Below are 19,898 nucleotides of genomic sequence, written 5' to 3'. Positions count from 1 at the left end.
ACAGCTTTGGCCCTTAAGCATCGCTTACATCAAACTAACCTCAACAAAAATTATTGATAATATGATTGGCAGAACTAATTTGGCCAAACATGAACCTTTGTTCATAGTGAAGAATTTATGGAGACACAACACATGTGTTAAGAACATTAATATTAAGAAAGTAACATTCATCAAGAAACATCATCCAAATCTGAACAAAAATGATGGATTAATTATTCTAAGAATGTGGAGGACCCATCTTCAACCTGTATAGCAACCAGAACAACTCCAAACAGAAGAAAATCTGAATATGAGAGGACTTAAGAAATTGTTTAATGTAGTTCTCTGCAAGCTATAAGGGACTTGTGGGGGGCCCTTTGTTAAATTTTTCTCAAATTTGCGAACCCCTTGTACGTCTTGTTTAATACTCTTGTAGAACTAGAAAATACCACCATGGAATGTATATGTAGCAATTATTATAATTGCTACTTTAAATTCATATGGATTTTCTGATAACTATATAAAAAATCATTTCATTGCATTTTGTTCTGATGGAGCTAGTGTAATATTAGGAAACAAATCAGGTGTTGCAATCAAACTTCTACAAAAATTTCCCAACGTTGTGATTTGGCATTGTGCTCATCGTATACATTTAGCATTAGACGATTCAATAAAAAACATTAAAGAAATAAATCATTTTGAAATATTTATGGCTAAATTATATGCTTTTTATCATCAATCACCAAAAAATCAAACAGAATTTAATACGATTGTGAAAGACCTTGGTATCGAAATTTTAAAGATTGGCCGTGTGTTTAGACCACGATGGGCAGCTTGCAGTTTACGAACAGCTCTTGCTTTGTGGAGAAATTACCCAGCTTTATGCAAGCATTTTACATCGAACGATAAATATAAGGGTTTTCTAAACCGGAATTTGGAATTTTTAAAAGATCTGGCATTAATGATTGATATTTTACAGGAATTATCATATCTGGCAGAAGCTCTGCAAAGTCACAATATACGTATTATAAGGGCTAAGTTAGGCCTTTTTTTTTGCTTGACGATGCGAGCCCTTTGTTAAAATTTCCATAGCTCACCACTGATCTTATACATATGTGTATTTTTCCTGATGACCTCAATACAGAGGTCGAAACGTCGAATCTTACTTTTTTTAATGTTATCCTCTGGGCCTGTTTCTTTGCTGTCATAGCATTCCTCTTTCATTCTTCATCCTGTAAATATGTCCAGGCAATTTGTATTTCCTGGATAATTAAGTGGTTTAACTTCTAAATTTGTTCTTGTTTGGTTTCTTATCTTCTATTTTCTGCATTTTGCCTCTTTCTGAGAAATCTCATTTTATTGGCTGGTTAAGTCTTGCTTGCAGATGTGGGTCAGTAATGGGATATAAACTGATTCAGTTAACTGCTAATTTTGTTTTTGTATTAATTAGCCCAAATATGCTTTTTTTTTGTTTTGCTGTAGGTGTTCTCTTGTGTGTGGGAGTGATACAATTGTTTTCCCTTTTTACTTAAATTCTGTTATAATCTTCATGCAGATGCATTTCTGATATTAACCTCTGAAATTTTATTTTGATTGATAATTGATCTCAAATATTTAAAACCATCTCCTTGTTCTAGAATTTTGTGTTCTCTCTTGCTGAGTTGGAATCATAGGGCTTTCTCTTGCTTTGGCTAATTTTCATATTCATTATAAATATATAAATTGTCCTAAAGATCTCTCTCTGATTTTGCCAGAAGTACCACATCAGCAAAAGAAAACTGATAATTCCATACACTTCATCAACTATTGAGCTATTTTGTAATGCCTTTGTTTTTACTCTGAATAAGTTGATATTGTCCATGAGAATAATCAACAATAGTGGGCTGAGAGTGCATCTCTCTGTGTTATCCCTGCTGTTGTTACAAATTGCCTCTAATTTGTTGTCACCAATTCTTACATAGTTTTTGACAGTTCTGCTAGAGGGGGTTTGAAACTTTGGATCATATTTTTAGCCATCTTTCACATGATGCCTTCCACAGTTCATTTCATGGTAATTAAAAGCTTTTTCTTTCTCAAAAGAAGATATAAATGAGCTTCCATCCAATATTCAGTTATTTTCTCACTTATCTGCCAGAGTGTGAAAACTTTAACACTGGTTTTTCCAATTTCTTTTCAATTCTAATTCTCAGTCTAGTTTCTAATATCCCAGCATAGATGTTTCCTGGTATGCTCAGACTTGAGATTTACCTCTAATTATGGCATAATCTGTTATCTTCCTTTTTATAGATCAATGTTCTAATCTCTTGGAGTCTTTTTTCCTTGGCAAGCAAATTAACATTTTAGCATGTCAAGAGCTATTGTGTCATTTCATGGTGCTGTCCCAATGACTTTCTTCCTCTTCCTTGATTACATCTTTTCTCCATGGCACTTTATTTCTACAATATTATTTTTCTCTGTTCCTGAATTTTCTAATAATCTTGCAGAAGTATTCTTTCTTTCTAGCCAAAACATTGCAAAGACTCTGGGGATATCCAAGGAATGAGTTGGGATCATTATCCACCCACATCATATCTGTTCATAACATCTTGTCTAATTTGAAATTTTCTGTCTTTTAATCTGAAGATAACTAAAGATTATAGTAAGAAATTTAGTTACCTTAAATGTAATAATATTGTATAATTGTTATACATATGGAGGGGATGAAAAGTTCTGATAAACGCCTAGAACAAAAGCAATTGATATAACCTCAAGAAAGAACATATCTTCAAACCCTTTAACCCCCTCTTGTTTCATCAAATTGTAATAATTTGTTCTTTCTTCTTTTAGGATATATAAGAAGACATTCCAGAGGTTTGAAGAAATTCAAAGACACAGATGTGGGCCGTCATCAAGTTTTTCATGCTGCAAGAAAAGCCTGCAATTAAGAATCACCAAACTTTGTGTGAAGCTTTAGGGGACTGTACACCAGGATATATACAACAGTTGCCAGATGGGTGATCAAGTTTAAAACTAGGCATACTGAGACAATAGATGCTCCCAAGTTGGGAAGACCTTCCACAGTGATCACACCTGAAAACATTGATGCAGTGCATGCCACGATTCTTGATGATAGACGAAGACAGCCAAAACATTGCAAAGACTCTGGGGATATCCAAGGAATGAGTTTGGATCATTATCCACCCACATCTGCACATGCAGAAGCTCTCGGTGAAGTGGATCCCTAAATGTTTGAATGCTGACCAACAGGGAGAACGTGCTGTCATCTCCAGGAATTTTGGGTTATTTTGAGAAATCAGTGCAAATTTTTTTGCTTGTATTGTGACTGTTGATGAAACATGGCTTCATCACTATGACTCAGAAAACAAACAGCAGCCACTGGAGTGAGACACAAAGGTTCTCCATGGCCAAAGAGGCTCTGAACCCAAAGTGTGCAGGGAAGGTTCTTGTCGTTGTATTTTGGGATATGGATGGTGTAATCCTTAACAAGTACCTTAAAAAATGGTTAAACTGTTCAGCAGCAGTTTATTCAACAACTTTGAAGGAGGTACTGAAGGAAACTGAGCAGAGGAATGTTGCTTTTGCAGGACAATGCACTTGCACACACACTGCTCATGAAACCCAACAGATGATACACAACTTGGGCTTTCAACATCTGTCTCACCCATCCTATTTGCCAGACCTGGCTTGATCTATTTCCTATTCCCAAATTTAAAGAAACACTGGAAGGGAACAATTTACCACAGATGAAGTCATATCTGCAGCTGAGGACTGGTTTGTGCAACAAGGGAAAGACTTTTTTTCTCAGAGGATTTCATGCAGCAGCATTGAAACAAGTATAAAACACTTTGTGGGGAATATATAGAAGTTACATGGTTCTACCTCAGTTCCTTCATGGTGGTTATCACTTTTTCAGCACCCTTGTATTATACTTATATTTTGCATATTTACATGTTATACTAATAAGTATAAGAATTATACTTATTCCATTGTATAAGGCTTTGATTAGGCCACATATGGATTATTGTGCACAGATTTGTTCACCTGGTTTTCAGAAGGATGAAGAGATGTTGGAATAGGTACAGTGAAGAATGACTGAGATAGTTTCTGGTCTCTGGAATGTTGAGGTGAAGAGAGATCGAGGGAATGCAATTGGATAGAAGAACAAGGGGGGGGGATATGGTCGAGAAGTACAAGTTGGTAAGGATTTATTACCAGATTAATGGAGGTTTTGCATAGAATGGGTGAAGACGGAGAGAGCAAGAAGTCATCCTTAGAAGCTGTATTGAGAGTGAGTGGGGGGGGGGGGCTGAAAAGTTCTGATAAACACCTAGAACAAAAGCAACTGATATAACCTCAAGAAAGAACATATCTTAAAACTCTTTAGGTGAGGAACAGGTTTTTTTCATGGAAAGTGTTGAGTGAGTAGAATGCATTACTTGAGAGTGTAGTGAGTTTGGAGACTGTGAACATATTTAAGGCATGGTATAATAAACTGCGTGTGAGACTTAAGATATCAAGTCCAACCCTGAAAAAGCTGAATATAGAATAACCAGACAGGCAGGTGTCCAGTGTTGGATGTAATTATCATCAGATCTCCAGGAGTCAAAGAATCATTGAGGGGTCAAGGACCCATACATCACCCAAACAAGCTGTTACTTTTATTCACTGAAGTCATGAGTGCACTGAAGTTATTCAGTGCACTCACCACTTCAACAGGTACTCATTCATTGCTGTGCAAGAGAAAAATCTAGCTCTTATCCCTTAATTGCACACACTCATTCTGCAGATGTACCCCTTGTCCTCTCCCTAATTCCATATTACAAAGTTATAATTAGTGTTCTGTAACATCCTTTTAAAAGTTTATAAGCCTCTAATAAAATCATCCTTTTTTATTCTCATCCCACTTACCAGAGTGTCTGCAGTGTAAATACTCTCACTTTGTCCTCATGATCTACATTCCAAATAATGATATCATCTTTGCACCATCTCCACAGCTTCATCTCCTTGGAATCCAGGAGAAGAAATATACACACAGTCCATGCCCATCCACTAGTATCAACCAAGCATAAATATCCTTCCCCTTGCCCTTGCTTGCCATGCAGCAGAAGGATTCCCTTGAATTATTCTTGGCCTTACTAGCCAATCTCCTCTCATACTAGACCCTTCTTTCTTTACCATACTCCACATACAGAAAATTGTATATTCTTCCATGTCTATTCCCAGCAGTATATCATCCTCAGATAACCAAGTTATACTTACACCAATTATCTTTGAGCGTACTGACTCAATGCAACAAACTTGGCTCCCTTATTTCAAATACCTCCTTATATTTGCATACAAACATAACAATCCCTCTGTCACTGAGGCCATCCTACAACACACATTCTCTACCACACCTCTCTCTTCAGTCTGACTGCTCCCATTACCCTGATCCTGACTCTGATTGCCTATAATACCTGTCTCATCCTCATCTTTATGCATTCAATCGCCTTTACTTGCTGCAATCACATCTTCATCCTTGTATTCATCTCTTCCTCTTTCCCTAAACCTGTTTAGCTGTGCTATCTTGCTTCATGATCACCCTTTGATCATTAGCTATACTAGATACTTGATTCTGTGCTTTCTCAGAGAACAATAGCTTCACTAAATGTTCAATACCAAACCATTCAAATACAATCCATCAACCTTAAACCATTCACTCCACAAATTTAATTCCTTTTGCCTACTTAACTCAGGCATCATACTATTCATTATTTCTGCTCTCCTCCAACTCAGTATTATATCTGGGAATGCCACTATCTTTATCTCCTGCAACAACTTTCTTTCTCAAATCTATTAATATTGCTTTTTTCACTGCATCGTTCATGCCCACAACTAGCATTAATTTTGATGTCTGCTCTTTCCATCTCTGCAAAGCATCAGTTATTTGTTTAAATGTTCCATCAAGAAAGCATGGTTTGTGCACTTTGTTATTCATCACACCTCTAATGATTGAATCTGCATACAACTGTGATTTAATAGTAACCTCATTCACATCAGCCAACCTCTTCGTTAGATGTTTAATCTCATCTTCCAGATGATTCATTTCATTTTCAATTCTTACATAAAACTCTTCCACTCTGTTCCCTTTGTTATCAAAACACTAGCCTATCATTGTGCTGTTTGACATATATTAATACTTTTTTTTTTCTTTTCATTTATCCTAATGGGCCACAAATCTTCTGTATTTTTTTGATGCATACATTAAAAACAGTTCTTGCATTGCATCCACTGAGAAAAATCCAGGGCGCTGACCTGTTTGCTGAGTGGTTAGAGTAACTGCTCTCCAGCCAAAAGGCTGGGTTCGAATCCTGCCGTGGGCATGGATGTTTGTGATTGTCTGTGAAAATACTAGTGGTGGGCAGTAGATGGCATTGGTGTAGATGATGATGGTAATTGCGGTTAGTTGTAGCTGGTGGATTGAGTGGTGAAGACAGAGTTGTAGAGTAGGTGCCCTCCCTCGATGAGTCTTTGGATTCCCTGGAGGTGTCATGTAATAATAATAAGAAGAAGAATCTTCATGCTGAAACTTTCTGTGCCACAAACATCCTTATGGACACTATCTTCAGATTTCAGAAAGCAGGAATGCGAACAAAATTGGAAAAAAAACATTAAAGAACATTTGTATCCAGCATGACAAAAAAAAAGGAAGCAGAGTTATATGAAAAAAAGCCATACTATAAACTCTTTAAAACACCGATTTCTTAGGTCAAATATACTGCTACATCCACTTGTGACTAGTAGTAGTACACCCTTTAATTATAGTGGATTTCTTTAAGAACATGTTCATCCAACTAACTCTAGATTTGTGGTGAAAATTACTTCTTAGAATAAATTTAGACAGATAGTTTGGCATGTGCAAAGCAAGTGATCATTTTCAACTAGCAGTGTAATCTAGGCAGAGGAAGCAGAATTATAAATAATTATTGGATTTCTTGAGACATGACTTAGCATATGTGGGGGGGAACAAGAGTATCAAGAATTCTGGACTTGGTCACAGCATCAGAGAATTAGATTGTGACTGAAATATCATACGTTACTCAACCGGTGACAATGGTCATATAGTCCTCACTTGGAGAATGAATAAGTATGTTGAAGTATTTATTTCGTATGGGGTCCCCCCCCCCCCCGTCTCTTAGGATGGGTTGAGCCCTCCTAATGAGAGATTAAATATTTTGACTGTGGATCCATGTATGTTTACGGGGCTGATTTGCCTGTTCTGGGGGATAAAAAACTAGAGTTTTTGGGTAAAAAAAAAAACCTACCTCTGTATGAGACTGGCTAACTCACCTTTAGTCAAAAGACACCAGGTAAAGGTTCCTCACGTCTTGGACAGGAATCGAACTTAGGTCTTTCCGACCAAAAGATTGGCTATACCAACTGAGCTCCAGAGGCTCAGTATGTTGAAGTATCAAGGTGGAATTATAAGGCAGCCAACTACCATAGACTTAAAATGTAGAAGAAAGAATATGAAACAAAGAGGTCAGTCCCATGAGAAGTCATGGGAGATACTTGAGAAAAAATTGTCAACAATGGTAGATAGAAACATACCTTGAATAAAGGAAATGGTGGAATAAAGAGCCAAGAGGCTATTTTTTTCAGAGACGTGTGGTGATTTGGATGAATGACTACATAAAAAGAAACTGCAGATGTAAAACAGATTATGGAAGACATATACAGAGAGAGGTGTAGATCAGTTGCATGAAGAATATAAGGTTAAGGCTAGGAAGATGACTAGGTATAGTAAGGAGAGTAAAATTGACTAGTATAGTCAATTTTAAGTATAGTCAAAGTAAAATTAAAATACAAGAGGAAACTAGCACTGCAATCTATTATTATTACGGGCAACTCCTAGGAGTCCTCAGACTCACCGAGGGAGGCCCTAAACATCATGTCAAAAATTATTTAGCATTCGCACAATATCCATTGTACTTTGCTTTGAACTCATTCATAGTCATGGCACCCACAACAGACTCTGGCAGCTTATTCCACTCATTCACCACTCTCCAAGTAAAAAGCCTAGTTCTAACACCATTGCTAACTACACTCTAGCTCAGTTTCCCATGGATGCCCTAGTTCTCCCACCACCAGACCTGTTCTGAAAAATTTCCTCTGAATTAATCTTGTAAAAACCCCTCAGTAATTTGAATGTCCCAATCATATTGCCCCTTTTCCACCTACAACCAATTTCGGTAATCCACAGATCTTCAACCTGTTCTCATAAGGTTCATTCCATAGTGCAGCTATCATCTTGGTCACTTGCCTCTGGATCCTCTCTCCTCCTCCTCCCCATCAAGAAGAAACCCTGGTGCTCAGATCTAGGCACAGTCAAGATGGGATCTTATCATGTCTCGATAAAGAGGAACAATAACCTTCTTGTCTCTGCTTGTCAAAGTATTCTTCAGTAACCAAGTGATCTGATTTGTCCACTTTTGCTATGTGCCTCCTAAACTTCAACTCCCTATCCACCAACACTCCCAAATCTCTGGCTTCGTCAATTTCTTGGAGTACAGTTCCACCAATGTGGTGGAATCTAATGAAGGACTTTTTTTTTTTCATTTTAATATAAAAATGATCATGAATTATGTAACCTACTGGATTGAGAGAGAGGACTCAGGTGATTATGCAGATGACATAATTGAACTATTTAATGATCACTGTGAGAGTATTCTATGCTGGTAAAGCAGGCTTTATTCCTAGAGGGATAAGGAGGAGATGAAGTGTTGAAAGCGAATGAAGAGGATGTGTTCTGCATATAGAGTATGGAAGATGTCAGTAAGGCAGAGAGACTAGTAATAATTTTGCCATGTGAAGGGAATGTGCTTTGGAATTTACTGTGCCATTAACGTATTTAACCTGGCATTAGTAAAGTGGGAAAATGTAACAAAAGTGGTAAGGTGGGGTCCCACGTTAAACTTAGTGCGCAACAGCCTGTCATCTATGGCGTCGAGCGGATTACAGGAGGGGAAGCTATACTGAGGCATGACTCACTGCCATGCATTGTTAAAAAGTTAGTCAGTTTAAAATCTTTTGATTTTAAACTGATTATGGAATGGGAGAAATATTATTAGTGCAGGCCAGCATAGATTTGTTAAGGAGCACTCTTGAGTACTCCTTCCCGCTAGTGCTATTAGAGCAACTCGAGGGCGAGGGGGGTGACTCCTCTCAAACTGTAGTTTCCACTATCTATTAAAAAAATCAGTTGAATTCAGGTCAAGGAGTAGTGGTTGACACTTGACGAAAACTTAACCATTGAAACCCAATGAACTCTAACCAACCTAAAGATACATGCCGGCTCGACCGTCGCCCAGTCAAACAAGGTTCGTGCCTACTATTAAGGAACCAAGATAGTGAAGGTGAAAAATATGCTATTGGAACAAAACATCACCTAATAGACAGGAAAAACATAAGCATAGGAACATGGAATGTAAGAACTCTTCACCAGGAAGGAGCATTGGAAATACTACTGCATGAATTAGACAACTATCGATTGGAAGTGATTGGACTCTGCGAAACCAGATGGACTGGAAAAGGAGAATTCCACCATGGATAGTACAAAATCTTAACTTCAGGCAGGGAGGACAACAAACACCAAGAAGGAGTAGCACTTATATTAAAACCAAAGGCTCAAAACTCTCTATTGTCCTACAATCCTATCTCACCTAGGATAATTAAAGCAAGATTTAAAACATCAATCGGATCACTAGCTATTATTCAAGTATACTCACCAACTTTGACATCATCAGAAGAAGACATTGAGGAGTTCTATATAGATTTGCAAAAAAGCAGTACAGCAGACATCAAGTCAAGATCTCCTAATTGTAATGGGGGACTTAAACGCAAAAGTAGGCAAAGACTGGATACCTGGCCAAGAGTAATTGGAAAGTTAGGATATGGAGAAAGCAATGAATGTGGCGAAAGACTGCTAAACTTCTGCTCAAATAATAGACTAACAATAACCAACATTCTCTTTAAACATCCAAAACCCCAAAGAAAATGGACATGGATATCACCAGACAGACAAACCAAGAATATGATAGATTATATTATTGTAAATCAAAGATAGAAATCAAGTATCCTAAACTGCAGATTGTGGATCAGACCATAAGCTAGTATTAGCAAACCTAAGAATAAAGTTAAAATCTGGAAGCACTTTTAGAGTCAAAAGGAGACTTAATGTAAAAAAAACTACAAGACAACAATATTCTAAGAAAATATCAACTAGAACTAGATAAAAACCTGAAGGAACTACCAAAACAGAATATAAACATCGAAGAACATTGGTACAAATTAAAGGAAATAATATTAAATTCGGCAGGAAAAACAATAGGTTACACAGAAAGTAAAAAGGATTGGATCTCAAATGAAGTAAAAAGGTTAGGCGATCAAAGGAAAAGCATGAAATTAAAACAGAACTATAACAGAAATGAATATAATAGAAAAATGGCAGAAAATCTATCAAAAGAAAATAACCTTCATGGATTATATAAACAAATAGACCAAATTAGTAAGACATGAACAACAAAAATTATAATGATCAAAAATAAAGATTGACAACCAATTGAAAGTAAAACAAAAAGAATGCCCAGATGGGAAGAATACTTCAAAGATTTATATAATACAAAGTTCCCAGGATATTACGATTCCAGCCACTGTGAAACGGAAGAGGAAACAAATATCTTTACCAAAGAAATAATAGCACACAGCATAGAAAAACTCAAAACTAGGAAAGCACCTGGCATTGATCAAATACATGCAGAATTCTTAAAAGCAGGAAAGGAACAACTTTTGGAACCATTAAAAACATTATTTGAAAGGATCTACAAAAACTAAGCAGTGCCTACTGATTGGACCAAATCAGTCATAACTCCTATATACAAAAAAGGAGATAAAACAGAATGCAATAATTACAGAGGCGTTAGCCTCCTCAGTATTCCAAGTAAGGTTTTTATGAAAGTACTCCAAAAACAAATTAAGCCATATATAGAACTGGCACTAGGAGAAGAACAAGCCGGTTTCAGATCAAGCACAATTGATCAACTATTCACCTTAAGACAGCTAATAGAAAAGACACTAGAGTACAACCAAAGTTGTTACATAAATTTCATAGACTTTCATCAGGCATTTGATTCAATCCGTAGAAGAGAACTATGGAAGAATTTGGAATTCCCAACAAAACCATAAGAATAATAAAGAATCTATATGAGAAATCTGAAAGTGCAGTACAAATGGAGGACACCTTAACTAACTGGTTCCACACAGAGAGCGGAGTAAGACAGGGATGCAATCTGTCACCAGACCCGTTCAATCTTACACTGGAAGAAGCAACCAGTAAGGCCTTAAACAATGAAGACTCCGGAATCAAAATATATGGGAAAAATGTGACAAATTTAAAATTTGCAGACGACATTGCATTACTTGCAAGCACAGAAGAAAATCTACAGCGAATTTCTGATAAAATAAAGGAGTGTATAAAATCTGGATTAAACATAAATATAGACAAAACAAAAATTATGCAAATAGGAAAAAGAAGCACCAATCTGAAAATTTAAATTGATAGCAAGAATCTAGAGCAGGTAGAAAACTTCACCTACCTTGGAGGAGTTATTGAGTACAATGGTAAAATTATAAAAGATATAAACAGACGAATCAATCAAGCATCCTAAACTTTTGGACGACTTAATAAAATATGGAAGTCAAGAGACATCAAACAAGTAACAAAAGTAAGAATATATGAAACAATGGTCCTCCCAATACTCCTCTATGGAAGTGAATGCTGGAATCTCAAAAAGGCTGAAGAGAAAAAAATTATTAGTTACTGAAATGGGTTGGCTAAGAAGATTACTTGGAGTATCTCTGCTGGATCGACTAAGAAATGAAGACATAAGGAAACGACTAAAACAAGAAATAACAATAATAGACAAAATCCAAGAAAGAAGACTGCGATGGTTTGGCCATGGGAACAGAAAGACTACCATCTAAAGCTCTGAATACAACAATGGAAGGTAAAAGATCCAAAGGACGGCCCAGAATTAGATGGATAGACAAAATAAAAGACCTGAAAACCAAATCACAACAAGCGACACCAAACTGGACAGAATTGTTCAGACTCTCCCGGGACAGACAGAAGTGGAAAGAGTTCATTTGGCCTCATCACCATCTATGTAGATGATGGAAGGGAGAAGACTCTTGTTTTAGTAATCTGATTGCCTTTTACAATAGAGTAAGAAGAGCAGTGATGAGGGTAAGGCATACACTGTCAATTTTTAAAATTTTATTTTATTTTGCAAAAGCATCTGACAACATATGGATTTGGATATGAGATTACTGCACTGAATTAGTAACTGTCTTTCTGATAGATATTAGAAAGTTACGTATGGAGAAGCAACATCAAGGAATAGGAAGGTTACAAGTGAAGTTCCACAGGGTTCAGTATGGGAACCATTACTGTTCATTTTTTATTGGGAGGATTATTAATAATAGTGCTGATGTTTTGGATTTTAAAGAGGATTTGAATAAGCTGTAAATGTGGGCAAATGAATGGGGATATCAGTTTAGCAGCTAAATATAAAGTTTTGAAATTTGGGATTCATATATGGGATGCTTCCTACTTAGTTGAAGTTATATTGGAAAAAGTGGACATCCCAAATGGTCTTGGGATGATGGTAGATAGAAATTTGAAGTTCAAATGATTTATTGCAAAGATTGTGAAGACAGCTCAGAGAATCACTGAAATATTGAGTTCACCTGCTCTTCTGCCTCTTTCATCCAGATGGTACTATTGTTATAACATCTCCTGGAATCACTCTTTTCCTCCAAGCCTGCATAGATGACCAAGGCAAATTACTGCCTGCTATATCAAAAAATGAGTACCATATGTAGCCTGCAGTTTGCAGCAAAAAAAAAAAAAAATCAGACGAATACTAAACAACAAACACTTAAAACTTTCTTGTCCTAATAGCATCTCTCCAAATGTTGTGCTCCAGCGCTAACATCTGTCCTGTACCATCTCTATAATCTTCTGTACTCAGCTGGCATTTATTCTAGTGCATAGATGTAAGCATATATCCAACTTATTTCAAAAAAAAAAATGTCTTCCATCAAAATACTAAATGCCATTACCTTAATTCTCTCCAAAATAATTGAGAAAGTAATCAAGTGTTAACTTTGCCACCTAGAGATCTTTTAGCCTACATCACACTAATGGGCACATGCCATGAAAAGGTTTGGAAAACCATATGCTCTAATTCTTGACATTTCCAGAGCATCTGATCACATTCGGCATTAAGACCTGTTAAGCAAACCATTAACACTCATCCTAAACCGGCTTGAAATTTCTTAACCAACAAACAATCACCAGTATAGATTCTACTGCTGTTGAACAACAGGACATCTTGCTTATATTACCAACTACTCTGGACAAAGCTTGAATTTCAAGTGTTCCTATCGTTATCTCTAAAGCATTTGATTGATTGAGACTGATACAAAGACCTATTAAGTTTCCATTATATGGTCTGTCTTCTGAATTAAACTGTTGCCAGCATTCTCTCTGGATGCACAGTTTGTGATGGTGGAAGGATGGAGCTTTATCCTTAATCTTTGCTTCTGAAGCTAGTGTTCCAGTTGACTGTAAATCTAATACAGATTTGCAGTTTTAATGATAACAGTACACTGCATGCTTTCTTGTTTGGCAAGTCTTGCACACCGATACTAAAACTTCCTCAATATTGCCTTCTACAAAATCTTAAATTCTAATCTCCAAAACATTCTTCAATAGAGCTCTGATAAACTTGTTAATTTTGGTACTAGCAAAACTGAATCCTGTTTTTCCCAGTCTCACTTTTGAGAATGCCCCAAATCTCCAGACAAGGTGTAATTTCTCTTCTTGGCATTATTCTAACCTTCCATCTCTTAGCAGCAGGTATCATCTGATAGCCTCTTCAAAGAGAGACACTTCTCATTAATTTGCTGCATTGTTTAATTTCTGCTATTTGCATTTTCTACAAATTTTTCCACAGACAATTCTTATCAGAATTGGCATTAAAAATTCTTCCACTCTTTTAGATGCATTGAAACATATGCAGTAGCTATTTAAGTTGAACTTTACAGTTTGATTCCAAACTTGAATAACAAATTTTTCTTCATTTATTCTTTCTACAGTTGTCATTTGGAGAAGTTTTTAATCCTCAAGAGCACAATCAATTTTACTGGATTTTCAAGAATCTCAAGAGGTCTTGAAAATCCAGAAAAAAATTTCTTCCCCCCCCCCCCTCACCTTTTTTTTTTGCTTGTCTATGATATTAATGTACCCTAGGTTGAACAATCTTTCAATGGGATTACCATTAAAAACAAAATTCTGTATATTATACAACTCTGTTGTCACTATTATAGAAGGTGAGCAGATTACTAAAACAAGACATACCATTTAATAAATCAGATCTACTTTATCTGCCTTTGGATTTCGTTTTTAACCAGCCTGTCCAGTTCCTTGATGACTGCACATCAGAAATACCAATTGGTCTATAATTCATTCCATGCTCATTCTTCCTTTTACTTGCTACACAACAGTAGAATTTGATCAGATTTCCTTAGCCATTTAATTTCTGTTCATAGTCCCATTTTGCCCTCTTCACCACGGCTGTCACTCTTCTGATCCTTGGTCAACAACCTTATACAGTAGTGAACAAATTAATCTGAACAAGCCTGGATTTTTGTAAAGATTTTGGTTTTAGTTCATTATTTTGGTTGAGTGCTGTGTATTTTAACTGTCTCTATGGTGTTTACTAATAGTGTTGTCAATTTTTAATAACATAAACATGCTGACATTTGTAGTGTTTTATTCATTTTGTGTAGTATAAAATGGATACGTATTCGAGAAAGCATTCAAAAATATTGTATTCTTTCACAGCACATATCCATGACTCAAATTGTCAATGATTGTGGTATTGATTTCAGTATTGTTAATGCAATTTTACAGAGATTTAGTGAGTCAGGTACCTCTTTCTCCTGACAGAAAAGGAAAATGTGGGTGAAAAAGGAAAACTTACTTAAGATTGTTTACTAGTTAAGAAAAGTAAAATGAATCCAAGATTGTCTGCTGTAGACTTGAATAGAGCCTTGGCAGCTAGTAGGATTAATGTTTCTGATATGACAGTCTGTCGAAAATTGTTGGAAGCAGGGAAGACTCCCACAAACCAAAAAAGGAACAACTGATGATGAAGGCTATGCAGAAAAAGAGGCTTCAGTGGATACAAGTGTACAAAGATTGGACTGTTGAGAAGTGGAAGGTCATAGTTGTAGAATGCTTTTCTGCTTCATTACAAAGGAAAATATGTTAGACAAATTATATTCTTGTTTTCATTCTTTGTCCAAACAAAGCTTAAGCATGAAGTATCTTCACAACTTAGCTACTTGTATATAGATGCTTTTAACTTCCCAGTCTCAGTATCCCATAATCCCATAATGCACAGCACTTCATTTTGGATGTGCATATTACTAATCATTATGTGAAGGATCACTACCCAGACTGATTTCCATCCTTTATTAAGACCTTATGAGTGGCAGGTAGATCGAGGAAGATACTGAGGATGAATCAATGCAGAAATCCTACATTATTCATATATATATATATATATAAAAGTAGTAAATTGGTGTATCACTGTACTAAAACATTCTGGGTTGCTTGTAAGTTTTCTTGCTTTGTGCTGTTCCCTCTCCCCCACAGTGGACTCTTGAAAAAAGATCTTGGTCGTCCCCCCACCCTCAATATCAAACATTGTAGCAACGTTGCGTAATGAAAATTATCACCCTCTGGGCAGTATCAGGTTCTAACCACAAGGAAGAATGTAACATCTTAATTCTTATACAAGGTGATTCAGAACTCTTGGGCCAAACTTTAAGGGGTGATAGAACACACCTAAACAAGCACTTTTCGTCATACAATGCATGATCCAAACTCAAGCGGTGAAGCACTAGGGGTTAGCAACTACTGTGTCAGGAAATGCAGAAACACAAGAATGTCAGAGGAGATTTGAAACAATTGCAGAAATTACAGAACATAAATTAAAGAATTTTATTGAACAAATTACAGAAACTGCTCAGAGCAACCGCCAACATTAATGCAGGCTTCACACCTTCAACGTAGTGATTGGCGAAAACACCAGGCATTTCTTGTACAGCAGCAATAGAAATCCTGGAAATAAGGTCCTCGTGGGGCTATTGTAGATCAGGCTTTTGATATGGCCCCATAGGAAAAAGTTCAGACGTGAGAGATCGGGCGATTGTGGCGGCCAAGTGATGGGACAACCCCAACCAATCCATCGTCCTGGAAATGTTGCATCCGAGGCGTTCCGCACATCCACACTGAAATGGGATGGTGCTCTGTCATGTTGGAACCACATGTGTTTGAATGTTTGGAACAGGGTTCAGTAATTCTGGCAAGACGCTGACAAAGGAGCCCATTTCGCACAGATACCGGTGCAATTGCTGAAAGGTTTTACGAGCAGGCATGAGTCTGGTCGGAATGTGCTCTCAGTATAGTCTCTGGACTTCCCTCGCATTCCCATCTGCAGCTCTGTAAATGAAATGCATGTTAGCCTTCTCCTGATTTGTGAAAGAATCCATCCTTTTTGCACTCCATGGTAGAAATGACGACTGCAAAAACCAGCGCTTATAAGTGTTCACTGGAAAGCACCCTCTAGTGCTTCACCGCTTGAGTTTGGACCATGCATTGTATGATGAAAAGTGCTTGTTTAGGTGTGTTCTATCACCCCTTAAATTTTGGCCCAAGAGTTCTGAATCACCCTATATACAGTCGGGTCTCCATATTCACAGGGGTTAAATGTGAACACTTCCTGTGAAAATAGATATTCTCACCCAAACTAGTCATAGATGTTTTCTATGCATGATTAAAACACTTCGTGCAACCACTTACAATTAACAGAAAAAAAAATTTTAATGTGTTTAAAATATTTTAAATCTGTTTTACAGAATGAGTAACATTTTAGACTGATGTGTTTGAAAATACAGATCGAGGCATGCACCAGGGTCTCAGAGGTGTGAGGAGATGCAGGGTTGGCTGACAGTTCGATTTCTTCTGTTTGTGGCTGTGTAGGTAAGCTGACTTCTTCCAGAATAATGCCATCTCATCAGCATTGAAAACATGTACTAGTTTATATTCCTTCTTCTCAATGAGCTTCTTAAGCTGCGAAGGGTGGGCACTAGCAGACTTACCTGTAATTTTGTTATGGAGTGAATGATGCCTCTTGAATTTCTGGAATCAGCCTTTGCTGGCAATGAAAACAGTTTCCTTGGTGCTTCTGGTAACAGGTTTATTGCTTAAATCTATTTTAAAGAAAGAAACTCAGACTGGTTTCGACCTTTATTAAGGACTCATCAGTGGGAGCCAGACCAAGAAGTTATGCCAAGGTTGAAACCAGTCTGGGTAGTGGCCCTTCCCATAATGCATAGCATTATACATGTTTGTAAGGATGTGTTGCATTATGGGATACTAAGGCAATTAATGTGAAGTCATTAATCTCTATATACAAATAGCCCATTTGTGATATTACTCCAGATGCAAATTTTTATTTTCTTGGAATTGGAAAAAGGATTAAATCAAGAATATAATTTCTTGGTGTCTTTAATTTATAAGCTGCATATATTTAGTAGTACAAATTCCACCAGTTTTCACTCCCTCTCTGATCTCAGTTTCTTGTATCCTTATGTATTGTATGGAACTTGATACCAAACATACAGCCTACAATTTTTCTCAACAAAGTATCTAGAATCTGCACTTTCTCGGCCTTCATCATGAGATGCACTTTGTTTAGAACCAATGATTATTATAAATATTCACATAAGCACAAACAGCCTAACACTCACTTATGAAAAAAGATAAGCACTTAGCCTCAGTTAATTTAGTACTGCAAATCAGGTAACATCGAATTTTGGAAATACAACTATGGCCTGAATATCAGCTTTCCAAGTGTAAGCTCAATTCTTTATATAAAAGGCAGTAGTTTCTAAGATAAATGAGAATATTTTGTCTCCCTTAATTGCAAAAGAAAAGATTTTTTTAAGAAATTGTATTTATTCAGAAAATATTAAATTGTTCTGTTCTGACAAGGTATAAATACTGATAAAACAAAAATTGGTTTAAGAATTTATTAATTTACATATATATACATCATGAAAGCTGCCATGTATTATTCAGCTTCACTTAATTGACTATAACCACTGATATAAATACCAACAAAACTAAATATTCTGTTTTTTAGAAAGTAATTTCTAGTGTTTCTTATATCTTGTGGAATGGATGCTGTTCCATAAATGTAGCCATGAAGCTAAGTCGTGCCTATGTAAAAATAATTGAATGATAAATTCACATAAATCCTAAAAAGAAAATTGCATGAAAAATCCATAAATTATTATTACTTATTAATATATAAAAGAACCTTTTCTCAATTTTCAGCAATATATTTGACATCACAAAATTGTATCTATAATGTAATATAGCATGGTGAGCACCATCCAGTGATCCAAATGCTGCAAAACGAGTGTGGTAAGAAAAGCAAAAAAGGATTACGAAAGAACATTGGCCATGCAGGCTAAAGAGAATCCTAAACAGTTTTTTTCGATATGTTGCAAGTAAAAGGAAAAATGCATGTGGCAGAATGATTTTAAAGAATGCCGATGGTAGGGAGGTAACTGAATCAGTTGATATAGTTGAGTCACTGAGTAAGCACTTTGTAAGAATATATCATCCAGGTGGTGACATTGCAGAAATGAATGAACCAGTAGATTATACGGGAATTGTGGGGAATGAAGTGGAGGCAAGTAGTCTATTGCATAACCTCAATGTCAATACATCTGTGGGATTGGATGATATACCAGCTCGTGTTGTACGAGAAGCGGCTAAAGAATTGTCAGTACCCTTGACCATTTTGTTTAATTTAAGTCTCGGGTCTGGGTAAGTCCCGAGGGGATGGAAAGAGAGGAAAATAGTTCCACTGCATAAAGGTGGTTCCAAGACTTCTGTTGTAAATTACCGACCGATTAGCATATCAGGAATCATTGTCAAGGTCTTAGAGAAATTAGTCAAGAAAAGAATACAGGATTGGATAGATGAAAATGGGATATTGTATGGGGGACAACATGGTTTTGTGAAGGGTAGATCATGCCTCAGTAACTTGCTTACGTTTTATAACACAGTGACGGCTGAACTGGATAAGGATAATGGGTTTACAGTGATTCTACTGGACCTTGCCAAGGCCTTTGACAGGATACCACATGGAACCCTAATCAGTAAACTGGAGCAGATGGGGATGGATAGGAGGTTGGTTGATGGAGAGATACCAGAGAGTGGTTTATTCAGGAGTTGAGTCCAAAAGACTGCTTGTGACTAGTGGTGTGCTGCAGGGCTCTGTTCTTGGACCACTACTTTTCAATTTGTTCATCAATGATATAGGAAAGGAGGTTAAAATTTTGCAGGATGATTTGGATAGTTTGGAGGACTGGGCTAGGAAAAATGGATGTCAATTTAATGTGGCAAAGTGTAAGGTTATGTATTTTGGGGTGAAAAGAATAGCATCAGTATATCACATTGGTGGAACCGTACTCCAGGAGATTGATGAGGCCAGGGATTTGGGAGTGTTGGTGGATAGGGAATTGAAGTTTAGGGGGCACATTGCAAAAGTGGCTAAATCAGCTCATCAAATCACTTGGCTTCTGAAAAATACTTTAACATGCAGAGACAAACAAGTTATTGTTCCTCTGTATCGAGCCTTGATAAGACCCCATCTGGGCTACTGTGCCCAGTTATGGGTGCCAGGGTTTCTTCGTGATGGGGAGGAAGTGGAGAGGATCCAGAGACAAGTGAC

General features: G+C 36.8%; 2 protein-coding genes across 6 annotated transcripts in view; one reads left to right on the top strand and one right to left on the bottom strand.

Moving 5' to 3' along the window:
• Window positions 1-19,898, top strand: part of LOC150094564 (glucocorticoid-induced transcript 1 protein-like) — a 380,983-nt gene that overhangs the window by 337,127 nt on the left and 23,958 nt on the right. The gene's annotated exons all lie outside the window — the stretch shown is intronic.
• The window catches only part of LOC150094563 (calaxin-like), a 157,683-nt gene continuing 155,954 nt past the window's right edge, over window positions 18,170-19,898 (bottom strand). For all 5 annotated transcript variants that reach the window (XM_090411948.1, XM_090411947.1, XM_090411949.1 and 2 more), the window contains one exon: window positions 18,170-18,373. In XM_090411948.1, coding sequence (XP_090268074.1) covers window positions 18,317-18,373 — 57 coding nt within the window. In that variant the 3' untranslated portion in view covers window positions 18,170-18,316. The remainder of the gene's footprint in view (window positions 18,374-19,898) is intronic.

Source organism: Typopeltis vanoorti, chromosome 22 (genome assembly GCF_054136105.1).
Source record: "Typopeltis vanoorti isolate ZY-2024b chromosome 22, IOZ_Tvanoo_1.0, whole genome shotgun sequence".
In the NCBI taxonomy this organism is placed as follows: Eukaryota; Metazoa; Arthropoda; class Arachnida; order Uropygi; family Thelyphonidae; genus Typopeltis; species Typopeltis vanoorti.
This window is presented reverse-complemented; position numbering and strand designations above follow the sequence as displayed.